Consider the following 24203-nt stretch of genomic DNA (forward strand, 5'->3'; position numbering starts at 1 on the left):
TGCCGGCAAAGTCGTAAAGCTGCTGCGGGCTGAATTAGTCCGTCACCCGGGTTGCCCAGATGAAATTGATTGTCACTCACTATGTCAGTGCTGAAGGTGCTCCATAAATCTCTCCTGGCTCTTACCGGTAGTAGAAAGAATGTAATCACTGCAGAATAGAACCCAATGCACGGGGTCCCACATCCACGGGTATGTGTTATGTATGAATACACAAACTTCTCAGTGAGAACTTAAAACGTTTAAAAACCATGCTACAAGTGATTTGACATAGCAACCCGAGGCAGGGTGGTAAGGTGACCACAAGGAGAGAGGACCTGAATAAATGCCTTTGAAATCTTACCTCATTTAAAAGGGAAAAGAGATACGCTGTGATTACACTACAGTTATCTGTTCCTGCTTTTCTTGCAGATAGTTGTTTTAAGCATTCAAGATTCCAATTAACAGATGAAGCCATCCCAGGTTACGGCAGCGTGAGAGATGCACTGAAATATTAAAGTAGGCCTTAATAAGAACATTACTGTAGCAAATTGATGTGATTTCCACGTGTGCAAATGTAAACATTACAACACTAAAAATGCATATGAGCAAGCAGGAGAAGAAACGGAAACTTTTTCTACACAAAATAGATGCAGACATAACACTCGGGGCTACTTCTATTCTGTGTGTAACATACCTAACATCTTCTGTGTATCAGTGGTGATTTAAACTCAAGATCTCCCAGTACTCTGTCTAGAGTTTGGCTACTTTTTGTTATGTTCAGAAACTAAACCTCCTTTGTGTCTTAGTAGTACAGATAAAGGTCTAGCTCAGATAGACTCTAAGGTGCGGGATGGTAAACCTTCCACCACTGTTTGTGTTTGTGAGCACATAGAAAGTATTCCTGCATTTTTTACCCTTTGTCAGCACCTAGCTATTTTAAATTTATCTTTACAAGTGTAGATTATATTTGTGGGAAATATGCTAGCTGAGCAAGAGGCAGGCAGCCAGGAACATGTAGAGATAAGTGGAATCAGCCTGCAGAGCTTAATATTCTGGGCTGCCTTCCTTCCGTGCTTTCAAGTTAGTAAGTGTATTATCAGACTACACCTATAATTTTTCTTTGGGGAAGTAAGGGCGACAATTTGGTAACCAGTCCTCTGATACCTTCGGGAAGATGATGTTTAACTGAAATACTCTTTTGTTCTGTTTGCACATCACTTTACACAGTGAGAACTAACCTGGGACTTTTTAGAGCCGTTGGAACAAACGTGTTGACACCCGCCTCGGGTTGTGTTTACAGTGTGGTAACTGGAGTAAATTAGCTTTTCAAATAATAGGTGGTATCACAACCCCCGGCAGCAGCACTGGTCTTTGGATGAGAGGGCACACCATGATATGTCCAAGCACCAACACAAAAGCCAAATTCATATATTGATTCACCTATAATGATAAAATGGAATAGGAACCAGATTATGAATGTGTGGGCAGGACAGGGTTTTAGGTTCCTTGAATGATGGTGTGTTACTCATGAGCTTAATTATCCATTAACTGGATGGCTCCTCCTTGGTTTTACCAGCTCACTTCTGGGTTTCTGTTCCACCCCTTGGTTTCACACGGAAGCCCCTGCAGACCAACACAAATACCACAGTGTTTCCCAGCTCCAAGGGATGCTATTTGTCCCTGGGGGAGGCAGACTGAGGGAAGACGCTTCCTAGAGTAAAACGCTCGTAAGGAAAATTAGTCTGTGGGTCAGAAAAGTGAGGAATTGGGGGGAAAATGACATAAAGCCTTTCTCAAAAATTAAGAAGAAAAGTTTGGAATGCTGTACATACTCTTGGTATTTGAAAGGACCTTGAAATATCAGGAACTAAAGAAAAGCCAACCAGCTCTTGCAAAGCCTGTCCTTGACTTGCAAGGACAGGAGATGGAGCAAGACAGACCCGTGGCACATCTGTAGCAGAGAATGAGCTCTCAGGCACATTGGAAAAGGCTGCTTCAGCCTACAGGTATGGGAGAAAAATAAAATCTATGGGTTGCACTGAGAGGAAAGTGATACAGAGAGGTCCTTCAGGTAACTACTGGGTAAAGATCTGAGCTGCAGAAAGCTCAAATTTGACATCAGAGAACTCTCTCTTTTATAGAAGCTTCCCAAATACTAGGCTGCAGACTTAATGCTGTCTTTATATCCCCTGCTAACATGCTTTTAAGGGTCTTAGTGGAATTATCACCTATTTTTCTTACATCTTTATAGCAAGAAGTAACTAAACTTCTTCAGAAAGCTGCAATAATTACTTTTTAATTAACTGTAATATATATATATATGTGTGTGTGTGTGTGTGTGTGTGTGTGTGTGTGTATATATATGTAGTGAACTCCAGAGCCCGTCCTGAAGACATGCCCTAACTGATAATCCATCCAGATACAATTACAACCAAATTGTGACTCAAGCTAAATTCATTTTTGGAGATGCTTGATAAATACTGCAAGCTTGCATTTGGAGTACAGGTGTGCATATAGTTGCTAAGGATATAAGCCCAGGTGTTTACGACACTTTTTTTTTAAACCACAGAAAGGCCAATATCATTTTATTAGTGCAAGCATTTTCCTGTTTGAGGGGAAGACAACGTTTTTTTAATTAAATACCAATTAGATTATGAACATTCCCTTGCAAAGATGGATTCAAGGAAAACACAGATTGCTCTTAACACAGCCAAGGACATTTTATTGCCTTGATTTCCAAGGACCCTCTCAGTCAGGTGGTAGATTGAGAAATTTTAGAAAATGTATCTCTTTATCTCACTGGGAAAGCAGTGTGTCTGTCTGTTTTTTAAACATGTCTAATGTGCTGAACCTACTCATAGACAACTGAATGTCAGTCCACTGCTAAGAAAACCTGGAAAAAGAATGAATTGTCTTTCTACACATGAAAAAAGGCCTTAAGGTACTAAGGGCGTCCAGGAAGCCTGAGTGGCCTAAGCAGATATTACTAGCAATATTTGTGTATAAGACTTTATAGACTAGAGAATTTGCTGTTACAGGAAAGTTGTGAAAACGATTTAAAAAAGAATACAATTATCTCATATTAAGATTTATGAATTTAAAGTAATTGGGTGGGTTTTTTTCCATTAAGAGGTACAGCTTCGTTTTAATTAAAACCACATTCCAAACAAACCTGTTTTTGCAAATATTCATTGACTAAGTGTCAGATTTAAGAAAAAAAAAGCAAAGACTTCACATTTTGGTAACAATATTGATCTTTTAAAAGGTCAGATTTAGAAAAAAAGTTATTTCGCAGGAGAGTAAATCAATGAACACTGAAATCCTCTAACTTTTTGTCTATTTCTAATAAAACTGAGCCAGCATTAGCGAATGAAAATGCAAAAATCTTTGTGCCTTGATATTTCAGGGAAGGCACATGTCCATTTGATTGTGTTCATAGTGAAGTAGTAAATAAACTTGGTTCAGCTGATATCAAGTAAGATTTCTGTTCTGAATTGATGACTTCATTTCCCAGAGTTTAGATTTCTGAGAAATGGCAAAATGTACCAGCATAGGGCAATCATTTGCTATTGCGTATTATGCTGCTCATTAACTACATTGAATTTAAAAGCACAGCTGCCTACTCCCGTTCAGTAGTGTTTTCTTCTGAGTTTAGGTAACTTAACTTTGATCTGTACCATGCATGTTTCATAATTATTTGCCTTTGTGTGATTGCTACATTATTTCACTATGTTACATGCTCCATTTGTTCATTTGGATCTCAATCCTAGACACCATGCAAGCAGAGTTAAATAGAATACTGCAAACCTGATAGACATCCCAAGATAAAATTCATCTCTGTTTTTGGATGCCCCAGCCTCACAGCCTAGTTTGTCACTAATGTTGAGCTGCAGAACTGTTCTGCTGGTTGGGGATGAGAGCAAAGGTGCAGCAGGTCAGCTCACTGGGTGAGCTGGCCTGAAGTCCCTAAGGCTGCTTCATATTTGAACTTCTCCTGTCCATGAACTGTGGGGACAGAAGGGTTTGAAGCCTCACTTTATGTTCAATTCAATATTTGTGGTGATATTTTTAGTTTTAAATTCAAGAGAATCCTGTTCATAAGGCTTACTTCAGCTGTAGTGTCAGTTGTGGACTTTGAACACCTGCTGACATTTAATCTGAGCTCATCTCTCATGTTGACTTTGTATTTCCATCCATGGCCTTAAGTTGTAATCAGTCAAATGTTACTTTAGGAATGACATATGCTACAGTTGATAAACAAGGTTACCCACTCTCTACTGAATTTTGAAAATGCAGGGATTACATTCAGTCATACGGGGTTCCTTGGGAACCGTATGATATTTTTCAAAAACAATCACTGTATTGTGTAAAATCCTACATTCCTGAGTTTTCCTTGTATGTTAGTTCTACTACTTGCTTGCTGATAGCCTTTTGAAAAGGCACAAAACATATTTTTCCCCTCCAGATTTAACCTTACTTTTTTGTCAGTGTTATCAGCTGCTCTGAGTGCAACAGCATCATCAAAGAAAACGAGCGGTGCATGCACGTTGCCAGTTAATGCATCCTTTAATGCATCTTCTTAGGAGACTGGTACATCAATCCACCTAAGCATTTGGCTGCCTGCGAGATTTTCCAGAGATTTCCTTTCCTGAAGATATCTGAGGGGATTCTTCTCTTGCTGAAAGCTGGAAACCCCAAAGTAACTGAAGAAATGTTAGGACACATGGTTTTCTGCTTTGGCCTTATCCTTCGCAAAGACCAAAATATCTAAAAGGAGGAATGTACTTTGAGTGTTTGAGTCCTGCAGCATGATTTAACAGAGTTATTGGTGAAATCTAGGCCAGTCTTGCTCTCCATAGCTGAAGTAGGTTTTTTTCCCTATCTAGTAATGCCGTAACTTTTTATATTGTAAAGCAAGAATAGCGGCTGAAAGGAGTCAGAAGAATCCAACTCCAGTATTGTAGTGCTCCTGTTGCTCATTGTGCCCACACGGAAGGTTCAGATGCATTTTGTGGATGCAGATTTAATACTGCCAGTTTCAGATTGGCCAACATGCAGGATGTAACCACAGGTGTGCTGGTGCATTCACTGCATATATAACCTCATTTATGTTTGTCGGTGTGTGTGCTATGTGCTTTTTAGGACTTAATTTGAACTTCCGTTCTCTCTGTGAAAACCTAGAGCATTTTACTACCTGGCTAGAAAAAAAAGTCTCCAGAGTTTATAGCTAAGGTAGGAGCAACAAGGCATTTTATAATCTTCTTCTTGGCCTTCAGATGCAAATTCAATGCAGTACTTTGGCTGGCACGTCCCTTAGGCCAGGTATCCGTGAATGAGGAAGGAAGGAGTAAGGACTGAAGCTCAAGGCTGTGCAATAAACCAATTATTTCTACCTTTTTTTTTTTTTTTTTTTTTTTTTTTTTTTTTAACTTTTGTTAGTTGCTTTGACTTACTTTTTTGGTTCCTCCCTTTATTCTGTCCCTTCTTCCTCCAGATATCTTAATATTGTTGCTTCCCACCTCACATCCCTAGGCTTCCCACCTACATTTCCCCGCAGAGAAGCATTCCTGCCCGCCCGCCCTGCTGTGGGTTGCGGCCACTGCTGCAGCCGCCCGTCTCCTTCCAGCTCCCCGACTGCCAGCAGCTCCTGCGGGCGGCGCCGCGTCCTTCCAGGCTGCCTCGCCTTTCTCCCAGCAGCATCGCTTCCCATGGAAGTAGCCTGGGAACAGCCTCCTGCTTGCGTCTTTCGTCAGGTCAGACACGAACAGCTCTTGGGCCACCGACGGAGCACTGCCTACACTGATATGTATATATAATATATATGTCAAGCTTCTACTGAAATTAAGAAAAAAAAAAAAAAAAAGGCCGAGTTGGGTGTTGGCTAACCTCTAGGCATCAGCTGCTGAGCAGATCAAACCAGCGACAGGCAGTTTTGTATAGTTTTATTCAAATGATTATTCTCTCTTCCCGCTCACGCAGATCCTAAGAAATGCCGTCATGAAATCAACAAGCTGTCCTTAAAGCCACAATATGACAAGAGAGCACTTGACCCGCACGCTTTATTTTGGGAATACGTAATCCGGACGGAGCTGGCAGCGGGCGTGCGCGGGCACCGGCTGTGCGAGCGGGGGGCACGGGAGCTGACCGCCCGCGGCAGCCCCTCCCCGGCCGGCGGAGCCGCTCCCCTCTCCGCCCCGCCTGGGAGGGGGCCGGGAAGGAGCCGGCCAAGGCCACCCTCGCCCCATCGATCGCCCCAGGGGGCGGCCCGGCCACGCCACCGTCCGCCCGCCCCCCGCGCTGTCCTCAGGTGCCCGACGACGAATCCCCAGCTCGGGCTCCGTCCTCCGGCCCCGCCCGGCGGCGGACGAGGGGCGGGACCGGCGCCGACTGCGCTTTCGCTCCGGCCGCTGCCGCCGCTCCGCTCGGGTTTCCGCCGCTCCGCTCCGCTCCGCTCCGCTCCGCTCCGCTGCGCTCCGCTCCCACCGCACCGCTGCCGCCATGAGCGCGGACCCCGTCGTCTTCGTGTCCGCCGCCCGGACCGCCGTGGGTGAGAGGCAGCGGCGGGCGCGCCGGGCGGCGGATGCTCCCGCCGGGGCCGCGCGGGTGTCCCGGTGCTGAGCGCGCTCCCTCTGTGTCCCCTCCCAGGGTCCTTCAACGGCGGGCTGTCGTCGCTCCCCGCGCACGAGCTGGGCGCCGCCGCCATCCGCGAGGTGCTGCGCCGGGCCGGGCTGGCCCCCGAGGAGGTGTCGGAGGTGATCCTGGGGCAGGTCCTCACCGCAGGTACGGCCCGCCGGCGGGACCCTCCGCCCGCGGCCGCATCTCTTCGGGGTTCTCCCAGTGAAACGGCTCAGGCTTCGCCTTCCAGGACGTTATCCCTTGCCATTGGGAACGCGGTTCTGTAACAAAGGACTGGAGAGGCATCGTGGCTGCTTCTCCATACGCTCTGGGTGGCCGAAAGGGCGGTTTCTTGGGAAGGATGTTTGTGGGGGCTAGTTCAGGTTGTTTTTTTTTTAATCCCTGCAGTAGCCAACGGTGTATGTGTGAATGTTTCTTTTCTTTGTTACAGCATCCTTCTCATCTTGGTCATCCCAGCTTCTAAATTTAGCATCATAAGTAATGATAACTCTGAGACTTTAAGAGCTAGGCCTGCAAGATCTCTGATGCCACTTGTTTGTAGACAAATATGTTGATTTAAGGGAAATGCAACTGGCAGGGAATTATTTGTTTTGAACTTGCTCCTGCTTTTTCCAGGGTAATGTTTAATCAATAGAATCATAGGCTGGTTTGTGTTTTAAACGTGGAGGAAGGAAATACATTTTTTTGTCTTAAAGATGATTCCGATTCCTCTATATTTTCAGCTTGCTGAGTGATGTGCTCTCCTTGTCCTTTTCTTTTCATACAAAGAGCTTTGGCCTCGGGAGATGCAGATGAAGACTGTTTTGTTTGAATATAGTGCTCCTGTTATCTCCATCAGGATTACAACAAAGACTGGAAGCTTTCAGGTCCATCTGTGCATTAGTTGTGCTTTTAGTTTCCATATGAACTTTCAGGGAAAGTTAACTGCTGGTGATGTATAGAAGATGTCAAAAAGAAACTTTTTCAATTTAAATTATTCTCACCTTACACATACAATAGCTTAGGGCTGATCTGAAGTAATGTTTCCTCCTGGCATCAAAAGCAGAGTTGTAGATACAAAACTATCAGTAGCAGGTATCTATTGATCAATATAAATGAGAGAGGCTTCTGTTTGTAGATTACTGCTGGGCACTTTTCTACCCACCAGCTAAAAGTAGCAGCGAGCTCTAAATTTTTGTGGAATCAGGGTATTGTGAACAGTGACAAGGAGCACGTTTGTGTTTTTAAGAACAGACAAAAGCAAAATGCTGCCTGTTCCCACAGGTGCTGGCCAGAACCCCGTGCGGCAGGCCAGTGTGGCCGCAGGAATCCCGTACTCCGTGCCCGCCTGGAGCTGCCAGATGATCTGCGGGTCAGGCTTGAAGGCAGTGTGTCTGGCTGCTCAGTCCATACTGATGGGAGAGTCCAGCATCGTGGTTGCAGGGGGCATGGAGAGCATGAGCAAGGTAAAGCAGAGGATTAGACTCGCGTTGCGCTGACGTACTGGGAGCAACGAGCACGATGTTGAAAGCCCATGTTTCCAGGCTGGCACCTGGAGGCAGATCGAAAGGGTCGCTGCGCTCGCGAATGAATTTACAGACGCAGCAGCTGACTTCAGTAGCACGCTTCTTTTAAAAAAAGGAAAAGACTTCGTGCTGCGTCCACTGAAAAGGTGCCCTGCAAGCACACCGTGCATTTAAAATTCGGTTTTCATTTGATTTCATTGCCCTGTTGCGGTGCATGGTTTGCCTGTGACAGATCGCAATAGACCGGATTTTTGTATTACAAGAAGCCCAGAGAAGGTATAACTGAAAATGTTATTGTTCGCCGATCAATTAGAGCTTGGAAAGAAAGCAAAGCAGTTTTATTTCGAGGTGTTCATCCCAAGGCTGTATTCAGGAATGGGTCTGAGCTGGTGATCTGATGCCCAAGAAACGGATGGCCTCTTCTGCCAGGGCTCAGCTGCCTATGCTGAGAGTGATGTTGACATTCCCTGACAGCAGAGTGCAATTGGGAGCTACCTGGAGCAGGCTAGTAGGATGGGAGAGGCACAGCCACTTGGCCCCAGGAATGGTAGATTTGGTCTGTGGAGAAGAAACAACACTTACAGTGTGGTGATCCGCTACCAGGGGAACACACAGGCAAAATGGCACACCAACTGGCAGGCTTTGGAGGGACAGGCAGAGCCTGCCAGCTGGAGAGGCTGCCAGGATTTGGGGTGGGTACCTCCAGCCGCCAGGCAGGGGCCTGTCTCTTCAGTGGTCCATCTGAATTGTGTACTGGTGATGTAAACATCTCATTCCTTTCAAAATACGCTCTTGCAGGCTCCTCATGTCATCCATATGCGAGCTGGGGTGAAAATGGGAGAGGCTTCCTTGCAGGACACTATAATCCTTGATGGCCTTACAGATGCTTTTTATCAGTATCATATGGGCATAACAGGTAAGTGATTACAGTCAATAAAATGAAATGGTCAACTGAAAGAATTCACTGACAGGAAATTTCAGAAATCTAAAGTTACAAATAACGTGTTTCAAGCTGTCCTTATGTTGTAGTCATGAAAAAGAAAGAAGTACATAATATTGAAAGGCATTGAAGGCATTTTCTGTTTTGTTTGTAAAGCCACTGTACTGGGTTTTCCTTCTGTCTGAGCTAGTCTCTCTGCATCTCTTCAACATCTGAGAAATTTAGTTTCAGAAAAAGTTTAAATAAAATAATCCCTGTATGTAACTGGAACATTCAGCAGCACAGATTTACAGTGGGGGGGAGTTACATAAAGTTACATCTCCTGTGGAGATGTTCTGCAGCTTCAGGTTATTTCACCCTGGATGGGATGGTCAGCCAACTGCTTTTCCAGACCTGCTTATGAAACAGAATGACTTCAGAACTGTTCCCTTTCCTGAAGTGGTTGGAGAGAGATCTGAGTGTAGTAATTCAGAGGAGCAATAAACTACAAAAGCTTGTTTGCATTTGTATTTAATTTTATAATATTATCTAGGAGGAGACTCCACACAGAAATTTTCACCCTCAAGTGAAAGCACCCTAGAAAATCATGAGTAATCAAAATGAAGAAATTGGAATGAAAATGGTTCATCAAACTCAGCTGCTTGCTAGAGCAAACACTAATGACTACACTTAGGCTTACAATTTTGCAACTTAAAATTTTGGCATTTCCTGATGGCAGTTTGCATTTTGTTTCCCATTTCAGCTGAAAATGTGGCCAAGAAGTGGCAAGTCAGCAGAGGGGAACAAGACCAACTTGCTGTGCAGTCACAAAACAGGGCAGAGGCAGCACAGAAAGCTGGCTATTTTACAAAAGAAATTGTCCCTGTTCTTGTACCCTCTAAAAAAGGTAGGTATGAATGGATAATGAGTGCTGATTTTAAGGAAAAAATCCATTTTCTGCTATGTCTCCTGTAATCAGTGGATGGTTTCCCACTTACCAAGCCTTTTTGTAAGCATGTAGCCTGTTGCTCTCTTTTTCAGCTTTCAGTGGTTATATTTTAAATAAGAGAGAAGCAATGCCGATGTCAAATATCTCAGCATAGCTTTCTGCAAATACTATTAGTGTGTTTTATTGGAGATAAAATAACAACCTACACAAAGCACTGACTTAACATAGGCTTGGATATGGTACCAAAATCAGTATGTTTAATTTTATTAAGATTCCTGCTGCAGCAAACTTAAAACAGTCACATTGATCTGGCGAACCTTGCCCACCTAGTAAAATACAGAGTGACAATAATTAGGGTTACTAGTTTATTATGCAGTAATGTTACATATAATGGGTATGTTTCTCTTTAGATCTGTGAGAGATTTAAGCAGACCTATTACAGTGCTTGAGCCAAAGGTCTCCTGGAGCAAGGGAATTCCCTAGCTCCTTGTGAGGTAGATGCAAAAACTGAATTTTCCAAAAAGAAATCAAGAATCAGTTCTTCAACAATTCCATTGAACACACCCTGCAGAAAAAGTCCTGGTATTACATCGGCTACAAACTATTTCATTATAGCAGTTTGATGATAACATTAATGACACTTGACAACTCTTTGTAACAAAATTACTAGAAGTATCATTTGAAATATACCCTACTGGTGAAAGAGAATCTGTTGGGTTAGGAACAGCAAGAACAATACTGACTTTTGCACAACTAGGCAGTATTTTAGCTGCTAGTGTTTGTCTTAGAAAGCCTGAGCTGTCTGCCCTCCTGGAAGGAGCTACAGGGTTACAGCCATTTGTTAAACTGCCTTGAGTTGGCAGCTGTCTCTGGCGTAAGGATGTCTTGTTGGTTGAAAGGAATATGGTGTTATCTTCCCACTCAGCATGCTGTTTTTGCTGTCTTTCTGTTCAAGATGTGTTTGTGTGATTAGACCCTCCTGTGAGCATGATGCTCCATTTTGCAGGTCCTGTAGAAGTTAAAACAGATGAACACCCTCGACATGGGAGCAACTTGGAAACAGTGGGAAAGTTAAAGCCCTGTTTCCTGACAGATGGAACTGGCACAGTAACAGCAGCTAATGCTTCAGGTTGGTTCATCTGGCTTAAATGAAATGGAAAAGAACAGTAGCTGCTTGTGGCTTAAGGCAGGGTCTCTGCATGGGGTGTGGCCGCTGTGCTTACTGCTTTGCAGGAAATGTCAGTGTGTTTGACAATGTTGGTAGAACTCCATTTTAGATGTGGTGGAGGATGTCTTTACAGAGTCATCTTTTGTTTGTTTTCTATGAAACAATACAAGAGTTTGGACAATAACAGCAATATCTGGTAGGATTGAAAGAATATTTCTTGTCAAAACTGTCTAAGGGTTTCTGACACTGCAGGTCTGGACAATGGAAAACAACAATTTGTGTTTGAAAATGTTGCTCCTGTGGGACTGCCACAAGTGGCTTTTAAACATCTTCCTGTGTCCTTGTGCTGCTCCTTCCGAAGCCTGCCTAACAAATCTGAAGTACTTCTTTTTCAGACTGTACTCTGATTCTTCCACCTGCTGCTTTCCAAACAGAATCACAAATGTGTCGCATTTACAGCAGTATAGTTTGGAGCGGCAGAGAACAGACTGGCTGATGTGAACAGTACTGACCTAAACCAATAAACGATTTGTGATTTTTGTTTTGTCTAGGTTGTGATTTTATGCAAACAGGAGAAAGTAGTACAGTAAAGGCCATGAAGTCCAACAAATACATACAAGTTGTTTGTTATTCCACAGGTTTAAATGATGGCGCTGCGGCTGTTCTTCTAATGAAGAAATCTGAAGCTGCTAGGAGAGGTCTTATGCCTTTGGCTCGGATTGTGTCTTGGGCTCAGACAGGTATAGATCCATCCATTATGGGAGTTGGGCCCATTTCAGCAATAAGGAAAGCTGTAAGTAATCACTTACCTATGCATCTATTATGTTAAAACACATTGCTTTTTGTTTTTTGGCCACGTCTTAGTTTTGCCCTGTTCTAAAGAAAACTTAGTGGGGAAAAAAGTAAACCATGTAAAAAAAAGGCTCAAAATAGTATTGTATAAAAGATTAGGAATCCTAGTGCTACAAGGCCAGTACCTACTTGTTGGAAAAAGAAACCCCAAATTTATATGTGTATAAATACACTTTAGAGCATAAACTAGTCAGGTTTGTGGCAGGGTACCTAGATAATGTAGGAGGCTAAAGATCAAATTTCAGGGATGTGTGTAACTAACCTAATTCAGTGATATGATTCTTATGCTGTGTCTGGCCAGGTTAATTTTCAGATCATTGCCTGGTTGTATTTGTAATGGTGCAACATGAGTGCCATCTGCATTAGCAAATGGGATGGTGCCCATCACGTTTCAGTTTGGCCTGCAAAAATCTTGGAGCTTACAAGCTGGATTCCTTTCAGGTGTAACTCAACAGGAAGGTGTATTCCAAAACCACGTCTGATGGGCTCAGAGCATTACTGCACCCACTGATGTGCTCAGTGTTCAGTCCACAGGACAAAGTTCTCAATGCCCCAGTGAGCAGCCCTGTTGGTACCACACTGCTTGCTGGTACAGACATAACCCATGGCAGCCCCAGCTGATTATTTGTTAAAGCTTAGCTATGAAATTGAGCATGAAAAGAACTAAGAACAAATTTACTTTAATGTTCCTTATTTTAATACTGTGTAAAGGCCTTATTTTGTGCACCTCTGAAATGTCCTGGCGATGTGGAGGTCTGACTTGAACTCACCCAAGCTCTGTGGCTTTGACAAGAAAATCAGAACTGTAATGCTAAAGCTTTTTCTATCGTACCTCAAACTGTTCTTTTACATGAAGAGGACAGTAACTGCATATACAATACAGTTTTAGTTTGAACTGTGGGACAGACAAGCTGTACCTCTAAATGTATACATACTATGAAAAAGGGCACACTACTTCATTGAGCACAGTGCTTTGTAGGCCATTTACTTAAGAACTGGACTCGATGATCCTCATGGGCCCCTTCCAACTCAGAATATTCTGTGATTCTGTGGTAAACTTTGTACTGTGTGTTATCAACTGTTCACACACTCCATGTATTACGTTTTCCACTTCAGAATTTTAGAGTACTTCATAGTGAGAGAATGACTGTAACACAGTGTATCTTAAGCTTTTCCCAGAAGAATGGGATACTCCAAACTGTCTATCTAGTAGAAAAAGGCTCTCCTCCTTGACTATAGCCTTGGAGGTGCACCAGTCTGGCCAGCCTAGGTTGTGAAACACCATTGCTGATGATTCTGCTGATAAAGTATTGCTGGTAGAAACAAAGTGAGTGGAAGTAGAAATGTACATATGTGAAACATGCCTAAGCTTGTACCAGAGTAGGCAATTGCATCACAAGTTTCTCAAGTGAAAACATGAGCCAAGTCATCTTCCAAAACAGTCACCTGTGAAAAGCCTGAAGTGGCAGCTTTCAATGTAAAGGCAGGAGAGACTGGAGAAATTAGATGTGGCACTGATCACTAATGGTTGACACCTCACTATTTCCTGTGTAAAAACCTCTGTTAAGTAGAGACTCCCTAACGGAGTCAGACCTATGTCCTTAAAAAATTGCCTTTAATCTGTTAAAGCCTGCTTTTGAATCCAGTGCTTCTTCTAGTAAAGGCACCTGGTACAGTTTGATTCTCACAATTGCACCGCCACTGCTACACGTGTAAAATTAGTCAAGATTTTTATGAGCAGCCAGCATTATTGGAGCTCATTGTCCTGACTTGTCTGATGCCAAAGTCTGTAGGCTTCAAGAATTCTGTCATCAATGCTGGCTGTAATTGTTTACCTTCAACTTCTTTGAAGTGGTAGCTTCAAATCACCCAATTCAGATCTTACGAAAAGCTTCCTCGGGTGCTAAGGAAGACCTAAAATATAATAATAAGGTCGTATTTGTATTGTTTTCTCAGATTGACAAAGCTGGCTGGACTCTGGAGCAAGTTGACCTGTTTGAAATTAATGAAGCCTTTGCATCACTATCTGTTGCAATAGCAAAAGAACTGAAAGTAAATCCAGAAAAGGTAATGATTTGTATACTAGCATTAGTTTACCCGCTGCCATTGAAACTTTTCCCATTCCACGCGTGTGAATTGTAAGGTTGAGCATAGCTCTCTTGCAATTTGGTTTAAGCAAAGAGTAGGAGCCCCAGCAGGCATTTCCTCACAGGCTCTGTCTACTGGCTTTGCTAGCAGACAGTTTCCCAGCTGAACAAGTTCCAACGTTGTTGCAGTGGATTTTTATGCAAATGTAGGCAACCGCTAAAGCACACTTAATTCAAAATTTGACATTGCTGCTCTAAGTATATTTGCCGCAGTATTCCTTCAGTGATGGCAAAAAGCACAGGTATTATTTTCCCCTCCCTAAATGCACCTCTTATCTTCAGAATGAAGATAGCACCCTGGGAGAGGAAATACCAATTGTTACCAGCTGTTGCACTCACAAGCATTTTCTTGTATGAAGTGATGGTTGTGGTTTCAACCTCACAAAAAATCAAGGGCTAGATCCCAGTGAAGTCATTTATGTTGAAAGTCAGCTAAGCTTGTAAAATGCTCTTGACAATATTGTCTATGTTGGCTTTGTGTTTTGTTTTTAGATCAATATACAAGGTGGAGCTATTGCTCTTGGCCACCCTCTGGGCGCCTCCGGTTGTCGCATCCTTGTAACTCTTCTATATGCATTGGAACGAACTGGTGGAAAACGTGGTGTAGCTGCTCTCTGTATAGGAGGAGGAATGGGAATAGCCATGTGTGTTGAGAGATAAATGTGAGGGAATGAATGAACAGCTAGTGGGAACTAGCTTTTGAAACATTTTACTAATAAACTTCTAATAACGGAGTTCACATTTTGTTTGTTTTGCCTTAAAGTAAATAAGCTTACACCATTACTTTTTGACAATCACTGACTTGGACAAAGAAGTCAGGGGTTACTGCAGGCACCCTAGCTGTTAACACACATTAGAGCCTAAATTCTCACTGCAAGGACCAAGCTTGCTTTTAAAAATTAAGTTTGTTCACAAGAAAATAGCAGCAACATTCAACCACTTGTTTTATTAACATTTTAGTTATAAGAGTGGGAAGTGTAAGTGAAACAAACATAAATAAAGCCTAAGTTATTCTTCAAGTGCTCCAGACTGAACTGCATCCTCATAGCACCCTCCTCTCTCTTCTTTAGTTTCAGGGTGCAGTTTAATAAGGTCATCAATTCGAAGTATAGTAATTGCAGCTTCTGTTGCAAACTTGAGGCTCTTAGTTTTGACCATGGTTGGTTCAAAGACACCGGCTTGCTTGTTATCACGAGGTTTTCCATTGATCAAGTCAAGACCAATCCTGCAAAGAAGGAATGCTGTCAGATGGAGAGGGAGAAACAGTAGAAATACAGCTGGGGGTATGCTGTGTAGCTATTACCTCGTTACAGCAACACATACATGTGACTAAAGGGCCGGGGAGTTTTTCTGTTTTGTTTTGTTTTTTTAACTAAGCAAATCATGTTTCAGTAAACTGGGAAAACAATTTTCCATCTAGGCCACCACCCCACATCACATTTAGTAGCCTTCTAACAGACAGATACTTGCCATTTCAGATTTTTGCGATCTGGGTTAACTTGAGCCTCATTGTGGAATGCTCTCAACTTTGCAACAAGATCTGTGGCATCCTGAGCAGCATTTACTGCCAATGTATTTGGAATTACTAAGAGAGATCTTGCAAATTCTGCTATTGCAAGTTGTTCACGTGATCCCTAGAAAGAGGAAAAATGTTTCCAAACCAATAGTTACAACAAGAAGGAAAAATACAACCACGATTAAGAACAGCACTAATAGGTAGGGGTTTTCACATGCCAAACCTGTGTTTGGGTCAAAGAACCATAGTCTAATTATCAGAAAAAGAATTAACTCACATCCTTCATTTTAAAGAACCATCTTAGATTCTGTAAGATGCGGTTTTCATGAACCGCAGAAACTACTTCTAGTAGATGAAAATAAATGCTTGGAGATTCATTGTGCAAGTCTAACACAGACACACCGTTGGTTCTTTGTGCAAGACTTACCATGCTGGTTGCATAATTTTCAAGATATATTGAAAGTGCTGCCTCTACAGCACCACCACCTGGGACAACAGATTTGGATTCCAAAACCCTTTTGACAACACAGAGAGCATCATGTATAGATCGCTCCATTTCATCACACATGAAGTCGTTGGCGCCTCGTAAGATAATTGATGCTGAAGTACGAGCCTTTGTACTAAGAAAAAAACAAATCAGAAGTCAGCTGTGTTGGATGGAATCTGTATTAAAATTCTTGGTTTTTTTTTTTATTCAGTTGAGCCTCATTATTTCAACATTTGAAAGAAAATCTTAATATTGTTATGTCCCCTTGCAGGATACATACAATGTAACTTAGTCACCATTTTAATTTCAAACATGCAAGCACCTAGTTTGAATTTTAGTCTTTTAAAGAAAGCTAGCTACCTGTAAAAGTGTGATGACAAGATGTTTTCCCATCAAAGAGGGGAAACTGTACTTAGATAGTAAGAAAGACCCCTTTTGCACTGCCCTCAAGTAAGCTAATGACTACCAATGTTTTAGAAAGGGCTGTCACTACACAGCTGACAAAAGTGCCATGGGCAGAGCACTTCATTCACATTCAAATGACACCACAGGAACATGAACACAGAAGGGATATTGAAGCAGTGGAACAGTTATTTTCCAAAGTACGTTCTCGTTAAATGAATCGGTATTTTAAGTTTTCAGGTACCAGAGAGCAGCACAAGTGAACACTGTCTTTCACTACAAATGGAAAGATTTAGCTCACACATCTTTATTCAGATTAAATTACTCAGATGGTACTTACTTCCCTTCACCATCTCTAAAGGGAGGCCAATTTAGAAACATTTGCTTATAAACAAAAAATTAAGTAAAAACTGTCTAGCAATCTGACTGTCTCATTCACTGCAGTTCACAAAACGTATCCAGCTCCAGCAAAAGAGATTACACACTGATACTTTCACCTCTAATTCGAGCTGCATTTGGGTACAACTACTTTCCCACGTGTATAACTACTCCAACCACTTAGAAAGCATGAAATAAATAGAATTTTATGTCAAACTTAGCAGAGAACATATACAAAACTGAGTATTTTTAAAAGGATCCTTACTTCTTGATTAAAATCAGCTCATCATCACAGATTCTCTCTTGAATCACCTCTTCTGCCTGTCCCAACATTAATGCCTCAAAACTCTCCTCACCTTCAAGGTTTGCAAGGGTTGAACATATGGTTGCTTTAACAAACAAAAAAGTCAAGTTAACATTCAATTCCTGTACATCATCCTTTGCCCACTTCCCAGAATAGATGTGCAGAAAGATAAACAGAAATAAAAGCTGTGTTAAACAGATTTTTCTTAGAGACCACTTCTATTTCGTGCAGTATTTCAGTTTATAACTGATAAACTGACTGCTCCTTTCGTTCCACTTTCACAGCACTTCTTTTTTCACAGCTAGTACAAGTTCCCATGCTCTACCACAATGAAAATGTTTTCTTCCAAATTTAAGGACAGATAAAAGTATGTACAGGACCAGATTTTTTTAAAGTATGTATTTAGTGATTTAGGCGTTCTCTATTCACCTTGACCTATCTAAACAATGTACTTAACTATCTAAACAGAGGCTTTATGAATGCATGCATAATAAAGACTTCTAAATAAACACAGATTATGCCTCCTATTTCTACAAGAGGCTGATCTTCACAGTGCAAGGCAGCTTTTTCTCCTCCCACTGTACATCTTCAACAATCTAGTCTTAAAATACTACTGCTTTGACAAAGGTCACTTAAAAGCAACATTAAAGCTAAAAAGAAGTGGCTCAGCTCAACTGATCCTGACCTTGAATGCAAAGAAGCTGAATTTTAAAAATAAGTTAACAAATATCCTAACAGCTTCTACTTTGAAGCATAAATTCATAAACCAGTTATTCTTATACAGACATACCTCCTGATGCCTTAGCAATCCGCTTCAGGTCCTTTTTTACAACTCTTCGTACTGCCATAGCTCCAGCATCAACAAAGTATTTCAGACACATATCATCAATACCTCCAGTGGTGAGAATAACATTGGCACCTGTAGCCAGAATCTTCTGAATTCTTTCTTTGGTAATATCTGACTCTCTGCAAAGATTAATGTCAAAGTTATAAAAAGGTATTAAAAATATACCATCACATCCTGTCAGTCAATTTCCTGAAACCTTAATGCAGAGCTCTGCAAGAATGGACCACTGCACAAACATACTTGCATTTCTTGAAAACTGACTTAATACTAGTTCTGCCTCCAAAAGTGAAGGCTTCTTCCATTACTATTTGGTATTGTTGGGAAATGTTAATATTCAAAACATTTTTTACCTCTTGCACTCAGCCAAAATTACATTGAGCCACCTCAACTGAAGAGACCAAATCAAGCCTGTGAAACCCCACTGCCTCCGATACTCAAGCTTCCACACACCTCTGCCTTATCTGGTCCAGCTTCTCAGGGTCTGAGATAACAACCTGAACACCAAGCTTCATTTTTGCTTTCTGCAGGCTGAAGTCAAGGCATGCAATCTTTGCATTAACTATTCTCTTGGTCATACCTGATGAGGAAAAATAACAAGAAGGATTTCGTCAAATCAATTTAACAGAACATCAAGTCAGCATTAGAGATTAAAATTAACGTTACTTTCACATTTCAGATTTCTGTTTGCTTCTCCACCTCCAGTTCTGCCCTACTGCAGAAAAACGCCAATCAAGACTTTCCTGTGTTACCTTTTTAAATACCCTGTCCCCAAAATGTGAATGACCATGACAATCTGACCTATCGGTCTCACATCCTCTAAGTCACCTAATCACAGCACAGCTCGGCTAAATGGAACAGCTCCCCACAAACCTGGCACTGGCTCCCCAAAAGAGAAGCATTTAAATTCCACCAGACCACAACGCTACCTTGCAGACAGTGAGCTAGGGAAACTACAGCAAGTCACCAACCCTCTGTGGATCACTGCTAGCTGGCAGGCTCAAGTCTAAGAAACACTGGTGAAGTGCAGTAGTCTGTGTTCCTGTTTAGTTGTTCTGGAACTGAAAACCCACGTGACTGGCAACGAACGCAGCCAGTAAGAAGAGCAGTGCATAAAGACGAAGAGGACTGAGCTGACACAAAAGATTTCAGAAACACAGCCTGTCCTTACCCTGGGAGCCCACCACGCAGTTGAGAGCGTAACCGTTCACGAGAATGCTCTCCTTCTGGCTGCGGCCATGGGCCTTCAGAACGTTAACCGAGTTGATGGGGTACCGAGCCTGACCCTTCTGGTCTGTGTATTTAACTGCCAGTGCAGCATCCACCACCATGTTAGCAAAGAAATCACTGTCACTGAAAGGTTGTTAAGGTTATAACTGAAGAAGGAAACTAGTATTATGTTTAAGGAAAAAAAAAACCAAAAAAAAAAAAACCAAAAAAAAACCAAACCACCCCAAAAAAACCAACAAAACAAACCATGAACAGAAATAACTGTCAAGTGCCCAAGCTAAGTTTCCAAAAAAGAGCTTCAGAAAGGCACAAAAGTGCTAACTGTCCTTACCATTGTCTTCAAGGAATCAATCATTCTAGAAGCTGAAACATTGGTAAAAAAATTATGACAGACTAGTACGAAACCTGCATTTTACGTACCTTTTCTTGCTGAAGAAAAATAAAAACCATATGTTCAGTCTGCACAAAAGCTAAAAATGCAGGTTTTTCTGTGCCCATGGAGTAAAACTCAACCTTCTTTCCTCTAGATTCACTCCTCAAGTATTTCTGTAACACATTATTCCATTCACACAACTCCCCAGCCTCCCTACCAAGCAAAGCAATTCTTAGGAAACAATACCCTTTAAAAGCTATCATGATGTGTCAACCCAGATTTAAATAAATTGAGAAGAGTTTGAACATGCTTTCCCATGCCAAGTCACAGTATCTGAAAAATGCCTGTTATAAACACAACAGCTTCAATACTGTGTCACGTTCATAAAACCTGCTGCCAAGGATATTCCAGCCTAGCTACTGAGGCACCCTAATCAACCACTCTCACTTCACTCACTTGATCAAGTTAAAGGATACACTCCTATAATTTTTGAGGACATTGATGTTTTAGCAGCATTAATTAGGCACTCCCTGCCCAACTCATCTGTGTTAATAACAAGATTTTCATTGATGTAGCGAACAGCTTCCCTGTAAGATAAAGACAAATACACTAGTAAAGAACCACCTCCACAAAAAAATGAAAACTGAGCTGGTGTTTTCAGCTCTTCTAAATGTTACCTTGAAAAACAAAGGGATAGAATCAATTTCTTTTTAAGGACAGTAACATGACTGTCATTCCATTACACGATCACAGAAATACAATTAAGAAAAGCAAAGAAAATCCACAAGAAAAACCCAACCCAAACCAACAAAAACCCAACAGACCACCATATTCCACTTGGCACCAAAAAGTCTGTATTAATGCAGCCACAAAATGCAGAAATTCAACTGTATCAGTTTCTTACTTGCAGGCAAGTCGGTATCCACCGATAATGGAGGTAGGGTGAATTTTCTGTTTCACCAGCTCATCTGCATTTTTGAGAAGTTCTGCAGCAATAATTACCTGTTTGAAATACAAACACTAAATAAGTGCATTCCACATAAGCAAAACAACTACCCTGTGCAACTAAAAACAGTTTCTGATGTGAGGTGAGAACTACTTAATTCCAGCCCCCACCAAGGTATCTAAAGTCTCAGGCAAGTTTTCAACACTCAGTATCCTTGTTGGTACTTCACTTCTTGAAGTCATTAAAAATTAAAAACCCCAATTCAGCCTGTATCACCAACCTTCAACACAGGAAAAAAATCAATACTGAAACAGAAGGAATCAAATTCCCTTCCAGAGCACCACTTTGCATACAGAAACTTAACATCTAAGGAAAATACCAAATACTGACTTCTGATATATCTACCTGTAAGACTTGCTACATACCACTGAGGTGGTCCCATCACCAACTTCTTTGTCTTGCAGGTCTGCCAGCTCACAAAGGACTTTTGCAGCAGGATGTTCCACCTCTAGCAGTTTCAGAATGGTCGCACCATCATTAGTAATGGTCACGTCCTAATTTTCAGAAATCAAATGTGCACGTGAGGTATATTTCTATTACTGTTGCATTTCATAGCATTCATACAAAACGAAGTTATTCTTTGCAATTGTCCATGAAATTTATACTAAAACCTTCCTGCTTCTAGTAACAGAAATCTTACCAGTGCAGAATCTCCCCTTTCTTTTCATCGGTGCAGATTTTTTCCTCTATGTTATGAAAACTCATCCAACATTCTGCAAATACTGACTAAGTAGTCATGAAATGACCTCCCTCCAACACAGTATTTTATTACATCAGCATAGAAAATAACAAACTTTCTTCAATTGCTTGAAATATTTTAAAATACAAACCGTTGCTTAAACATTTGTTATGAATTACTTGAATTTTTTTGGCTGTATCTCCTAGTGTGGAGACCAGGATAATACAAGTCAGCACCTGCAAAACTTGATTTATATGGTGAAACTCACTTCTTGCAATCTGACCCATATTTTAAGTGGTTACAAGAACTTACCTATAGAAATGAAGTAACTGTAACATCAATAGATGAAACTAAAACGATGTAACACGCACATTACACAACACTCAATTTTACCACAGTTGCTCCTACCCCTCTCAGAACCACTGAAAAAACAGGCACACACACATTAGGCCTATGAACAGCACTAAGTGGAAGCATTTTTACACCGGAATACAAGTTCTCCTGACACTTTCTTAAAGTAACATTACTTACCCCAATATCATCCACTAACATCTTATCCAGACCAACTGGCCCAAGAGAACTCTTCACAATATTGGCAATAGCAGATGCAGCAGTAACTGAATAAATGAAAGAAGTAAGGAAAAAAAAAGTTTTATCATCCCAGCTTTAGGATGATTCTCAGGTTTATAAGAAATAATGCCAAGAACCAACAAATCAGGAACTTGACAAGTGATCTAATCTAGTATTATTATGTTTCAGCCTGTCTAACCTGAAGCTTTACCTTATTTTGCTAGGCTTGCTGCTGCCAAAAAAAAAAAAATACAATCTCTGCCAAACCTCACTGTTCCCTCCCAACTTGTTAAGCTAGCTAACCTTGCAAAACTAACTGACTGACCAGAAAAAGAACACTCCCTCTGCTGTCTGGGTAGGGCAGGACTGAGGTCAGAGGAGCAGTGGTGTTATATTAGGAGGGGCTGGAAGCACTGCTGCTTTTGACTGCAGCAAGCTGTGCCACAAGACTTCACCTTCACTTAGCCCTCAGTTCTGGGCAGACAGAGAACAACGGTATCACCACACATCAACTAATAAAACATCTTTTGGTCCATACACTACTAAAACAACACAAGGCCTCTAAAACACTGGCTCATTTAAAGGTTGTTCTGCCATCTTCATATAGGAAAAAGATACAATCAACCTTTTCCTTCAGACCGTGGCAAGTTTTTCTCTATCCCACAAGCATAGCCACTTAATCTAGAAATTGAAAAAGTGGTAGTTAAATGGGAATAGTTATAACTCAGGAGACCCTCAAACAACCCAATTTCTTTTGTATTGGAGGATTAATGGCAGCTTTCTGGAAGAAATAATGGTGTACCAAAGGTGCCATTATCCCGTGGAATCTCACTCGTGAATTAAGGCAAGGCTCGTAAATTTTAAGTGGTCTGGCTAAAGTATTATCAGAGCTACAGGAATTAATCTCAGTTTGACCAGGAAGCAAGACTTTGGCTTCTGTCTACTCAGAATCCAAGCTCGGCCTCGGAATTTGCAGCCTTCCCCCAGGACTTGTGGTACAATCCTGAGCAATGGATAACGTGTTTGAGAAGCACAGTTACAGACACGCATCTCGAGGGCGGTCCCCACTTTCCGAAGCAGATTATTCCCTGTGCTGGGCAGCGGGGCCCTTCCCCAACTGCCCCTTCCTTTGCGGAATTCCCCGCAGGCCTTGCAGGCTCAGGCCCCAGGCGGTGGAGACGGGGCAGAGCCACTCCCGAGCAGCAGCAGCCGCCCTGGCCCGGTGTGCGCCGCTACCAAGGGAAGGAGGGCGGGGAACGCGGGATCGCGTGGCCACTCAGACTCCTGGAAGCGGCGCGGGATGGCGCGTGCTCCTCGTCCGCCTGCCTGCCTCCCTCCATCCTTCCTTTACTCCCTCCCTGCAAGGCAGCAGCGGCCCGGGACGGAAGGAGTCTGTCGAGAGGAACGGCAGTTCCCGGGCAGACCGGGGCGGGTGAGCACATGGCAGGGGTGACCACGGCCGCGCCATGTTCGCTCCTTCCTGCCCCTCCCTTCCCCCTCCGCTCCCCCGGCCCTCGCCGGGCCGCGCCGCCGTTACCGTTTTGCGTGCGGACCGTGTCACCGCTGGTCCGCTCGCCGAACACGGCCAGGGGCCCCTCCATGGCCGACATCTTCCCGCCCGGGCGCGGCGCCACACGCACAGGGAAGGGACGGGAGGAGCGGAGCCGCGGGATGGCCGGGGCGGCGCGAGGCACCCTGGGAACGCGCCCCCCTGAGCGAGAGTGAGGTGGGACGGGGCACGCCCCGCGGGGGGCGGGGCCGCTTCCGAGGCTGACCAATCCCGGGGCGCGGCACCGCCCGGCCTCGAGCCGCGATTGGCGGGCGCGGCTGGACAAAGGCGCCGGGCGTCGGGGCGGGGCCGGGGGCGCTTCCACGAGCTTCTAGAAGGTGTCGCGGGCCCGGGCGCGCAGGCGCGGGCGGCCCCGCCGGTGGTGGGGTAGGGAATAGGTGTGGGAATGGCGTCCGCGGCCGAGCGCTGGGAAATACCCCGCTTCCCAGATCTGGGGACTTCGGCATGCGTGGCTTTAACTGCGCTTCTCAAACACGTTACGTATTGCTCAGGATTCTACCCCGAGTCTTAGGGGAGGGCTGCAAATTCCGAGACAGATCTCAGGTTCTGAGGTGGCAAAAGATGAAGAAGCTGAAGACCTGCTTCCTGGGGAAACCGAGATTCAGGCTGATACTTTAGGCAAAACACTTCTAATGAGAATTACCTTAAGTCATGACTGCGATTGTGTGCACTTGATAGTGGCACCATTG

General features: G+C 43.0%; 2 protein-coding genes and 1 non-coding gene across 3 annotated transcripts; 1 reads left to right on the top strand and 2 right to left on the bottom strand.

Moving 5' to 3' along the window:
- The first annotated feature begins 6462 nt into the window (after positions 1 to 6462).
- ACAT2 (acetyl-CoA acetyltransferase 2) lies at positions 6463 to 14889 on the top strand. The gene is made up of 9 exons (XM_040058118.2): positions 6463 to 6526; positions 6625 to 6759; positions 7879 to 8060; positions 8919 to 9036; positions 9803 to 9946; positions 10995 to 11117; positions 11795 to 11949; positions 13965 to 14075; positions 14648 to 14889. Exons 1-9 carry the CDS (start codon positions 6478 to 6480, stop codon positions 14813 to 14815), a joined length of 1185 nt encoding a protein of 394 aa, XP_039914052.1. The 5' UTR covers positions 6463 to 6477; the 3' UTR covers positions 14816 to 14889.
- Positions 14890 to 15075: 186 nt separating this feature from the next.
- TCP1 (t-complex 1) lies at positions 15076 to 23647 on the bottom strand. The gene is made up of 12 exons (XM_040058117.2): positions 23482 to 23647; positions 21906 to 21991; positions 21061 to 21189; positions 20594 to 20691; positions 20166 to 20276; positions 19258 to 19439; positions 18540 to 18666; positions 18033 to 18208; positions 17204 to 17327; positions 16099 to 16291; positions 15626 to 15789; positions 15076 to 15380 (listed from the first exon to the last, which is right to left on the bottom strand). Exons 1-12 carry the CDS (start codon positions 23552 to 23554, stop codon positions 15164 to 15166), a joined length of 1680 nt encoding a protein of 559 aa, XP_039914051.1. The 5' UTR covers positions 23555 to 23647; the 3' UTR covers positions 15076 to 15163.
- On the bottom strand, positions 22524 to 22659 carry LOC120751344 (small nucleolar RNA SNORA29). Its single transcript, XR_005700407.1, has one exon. It is a non-coding gene; the product is annotated as a small nucleolar RNA SNORA29 (small nucleolar RNA).
- Positions 23648 to 24203: the final 556 nt, after the last annotated feature.

Source organism: Hirundo rustica, chromosome 3 (assembly GCF_015227805.2).
Source record: "Hirundo rustica isolate bHirRus1 chromosome 3, bHirRus1.pri.v3, whole genome shotgun sequence".
NCBI classification, from domain to species: Eukaryota; Metazoa; Chordata; class Aves; order Passeriformes; family Hirundinidae; genus Hirundo; species Hirundo rustica.

Bases quoted from the DNA above. Each gene is read 5' to 3' on its own strand.
- TCP1 (XM_040058117.2), bottom strand. From the start codon at position 23,554: ATGTCGGCCATGGAGGGGCCCCTGGCCGTGTTCGGCGAGCGGACCAGC. The intron at 18,667-19,257 runs GTAAGGACAGGC...TTTCCTCATCAG, and splicing joins CTGCGTGGTGGGCTCCCAGG to GTATGACCAAGAGAATAGTT. The intron at 15,790-16,098 runs GTAAGTCTTGCA...TCCTCTTTCTAG, and splicing joins AAAATTATGCAACCAGCATG to GGATCACGTGAACAACTTGC.
- ACAT2 (XM_040058118.2), top strand. From the start codon at position 6,478: ATGAGCGCGGACCCCGTCGTCTTCGTGTCCGCCGCCCGGACCGCCGTG. The intron at 8,061-8,918 runs GTAAAGCAGAGG...ACGCTCTTGCAG, and splicing joins GCATGGAGAGCATGAGCAAG to GCTCCTCATGTCATCCATAT. The intron at 11,118-11,794 runs GTTGGTTCATCT...GTTATTCCACAG, and splicing joins AACAGCAGCTAATGCTTCAG to GTTTAAATGATGGCGCTGCG.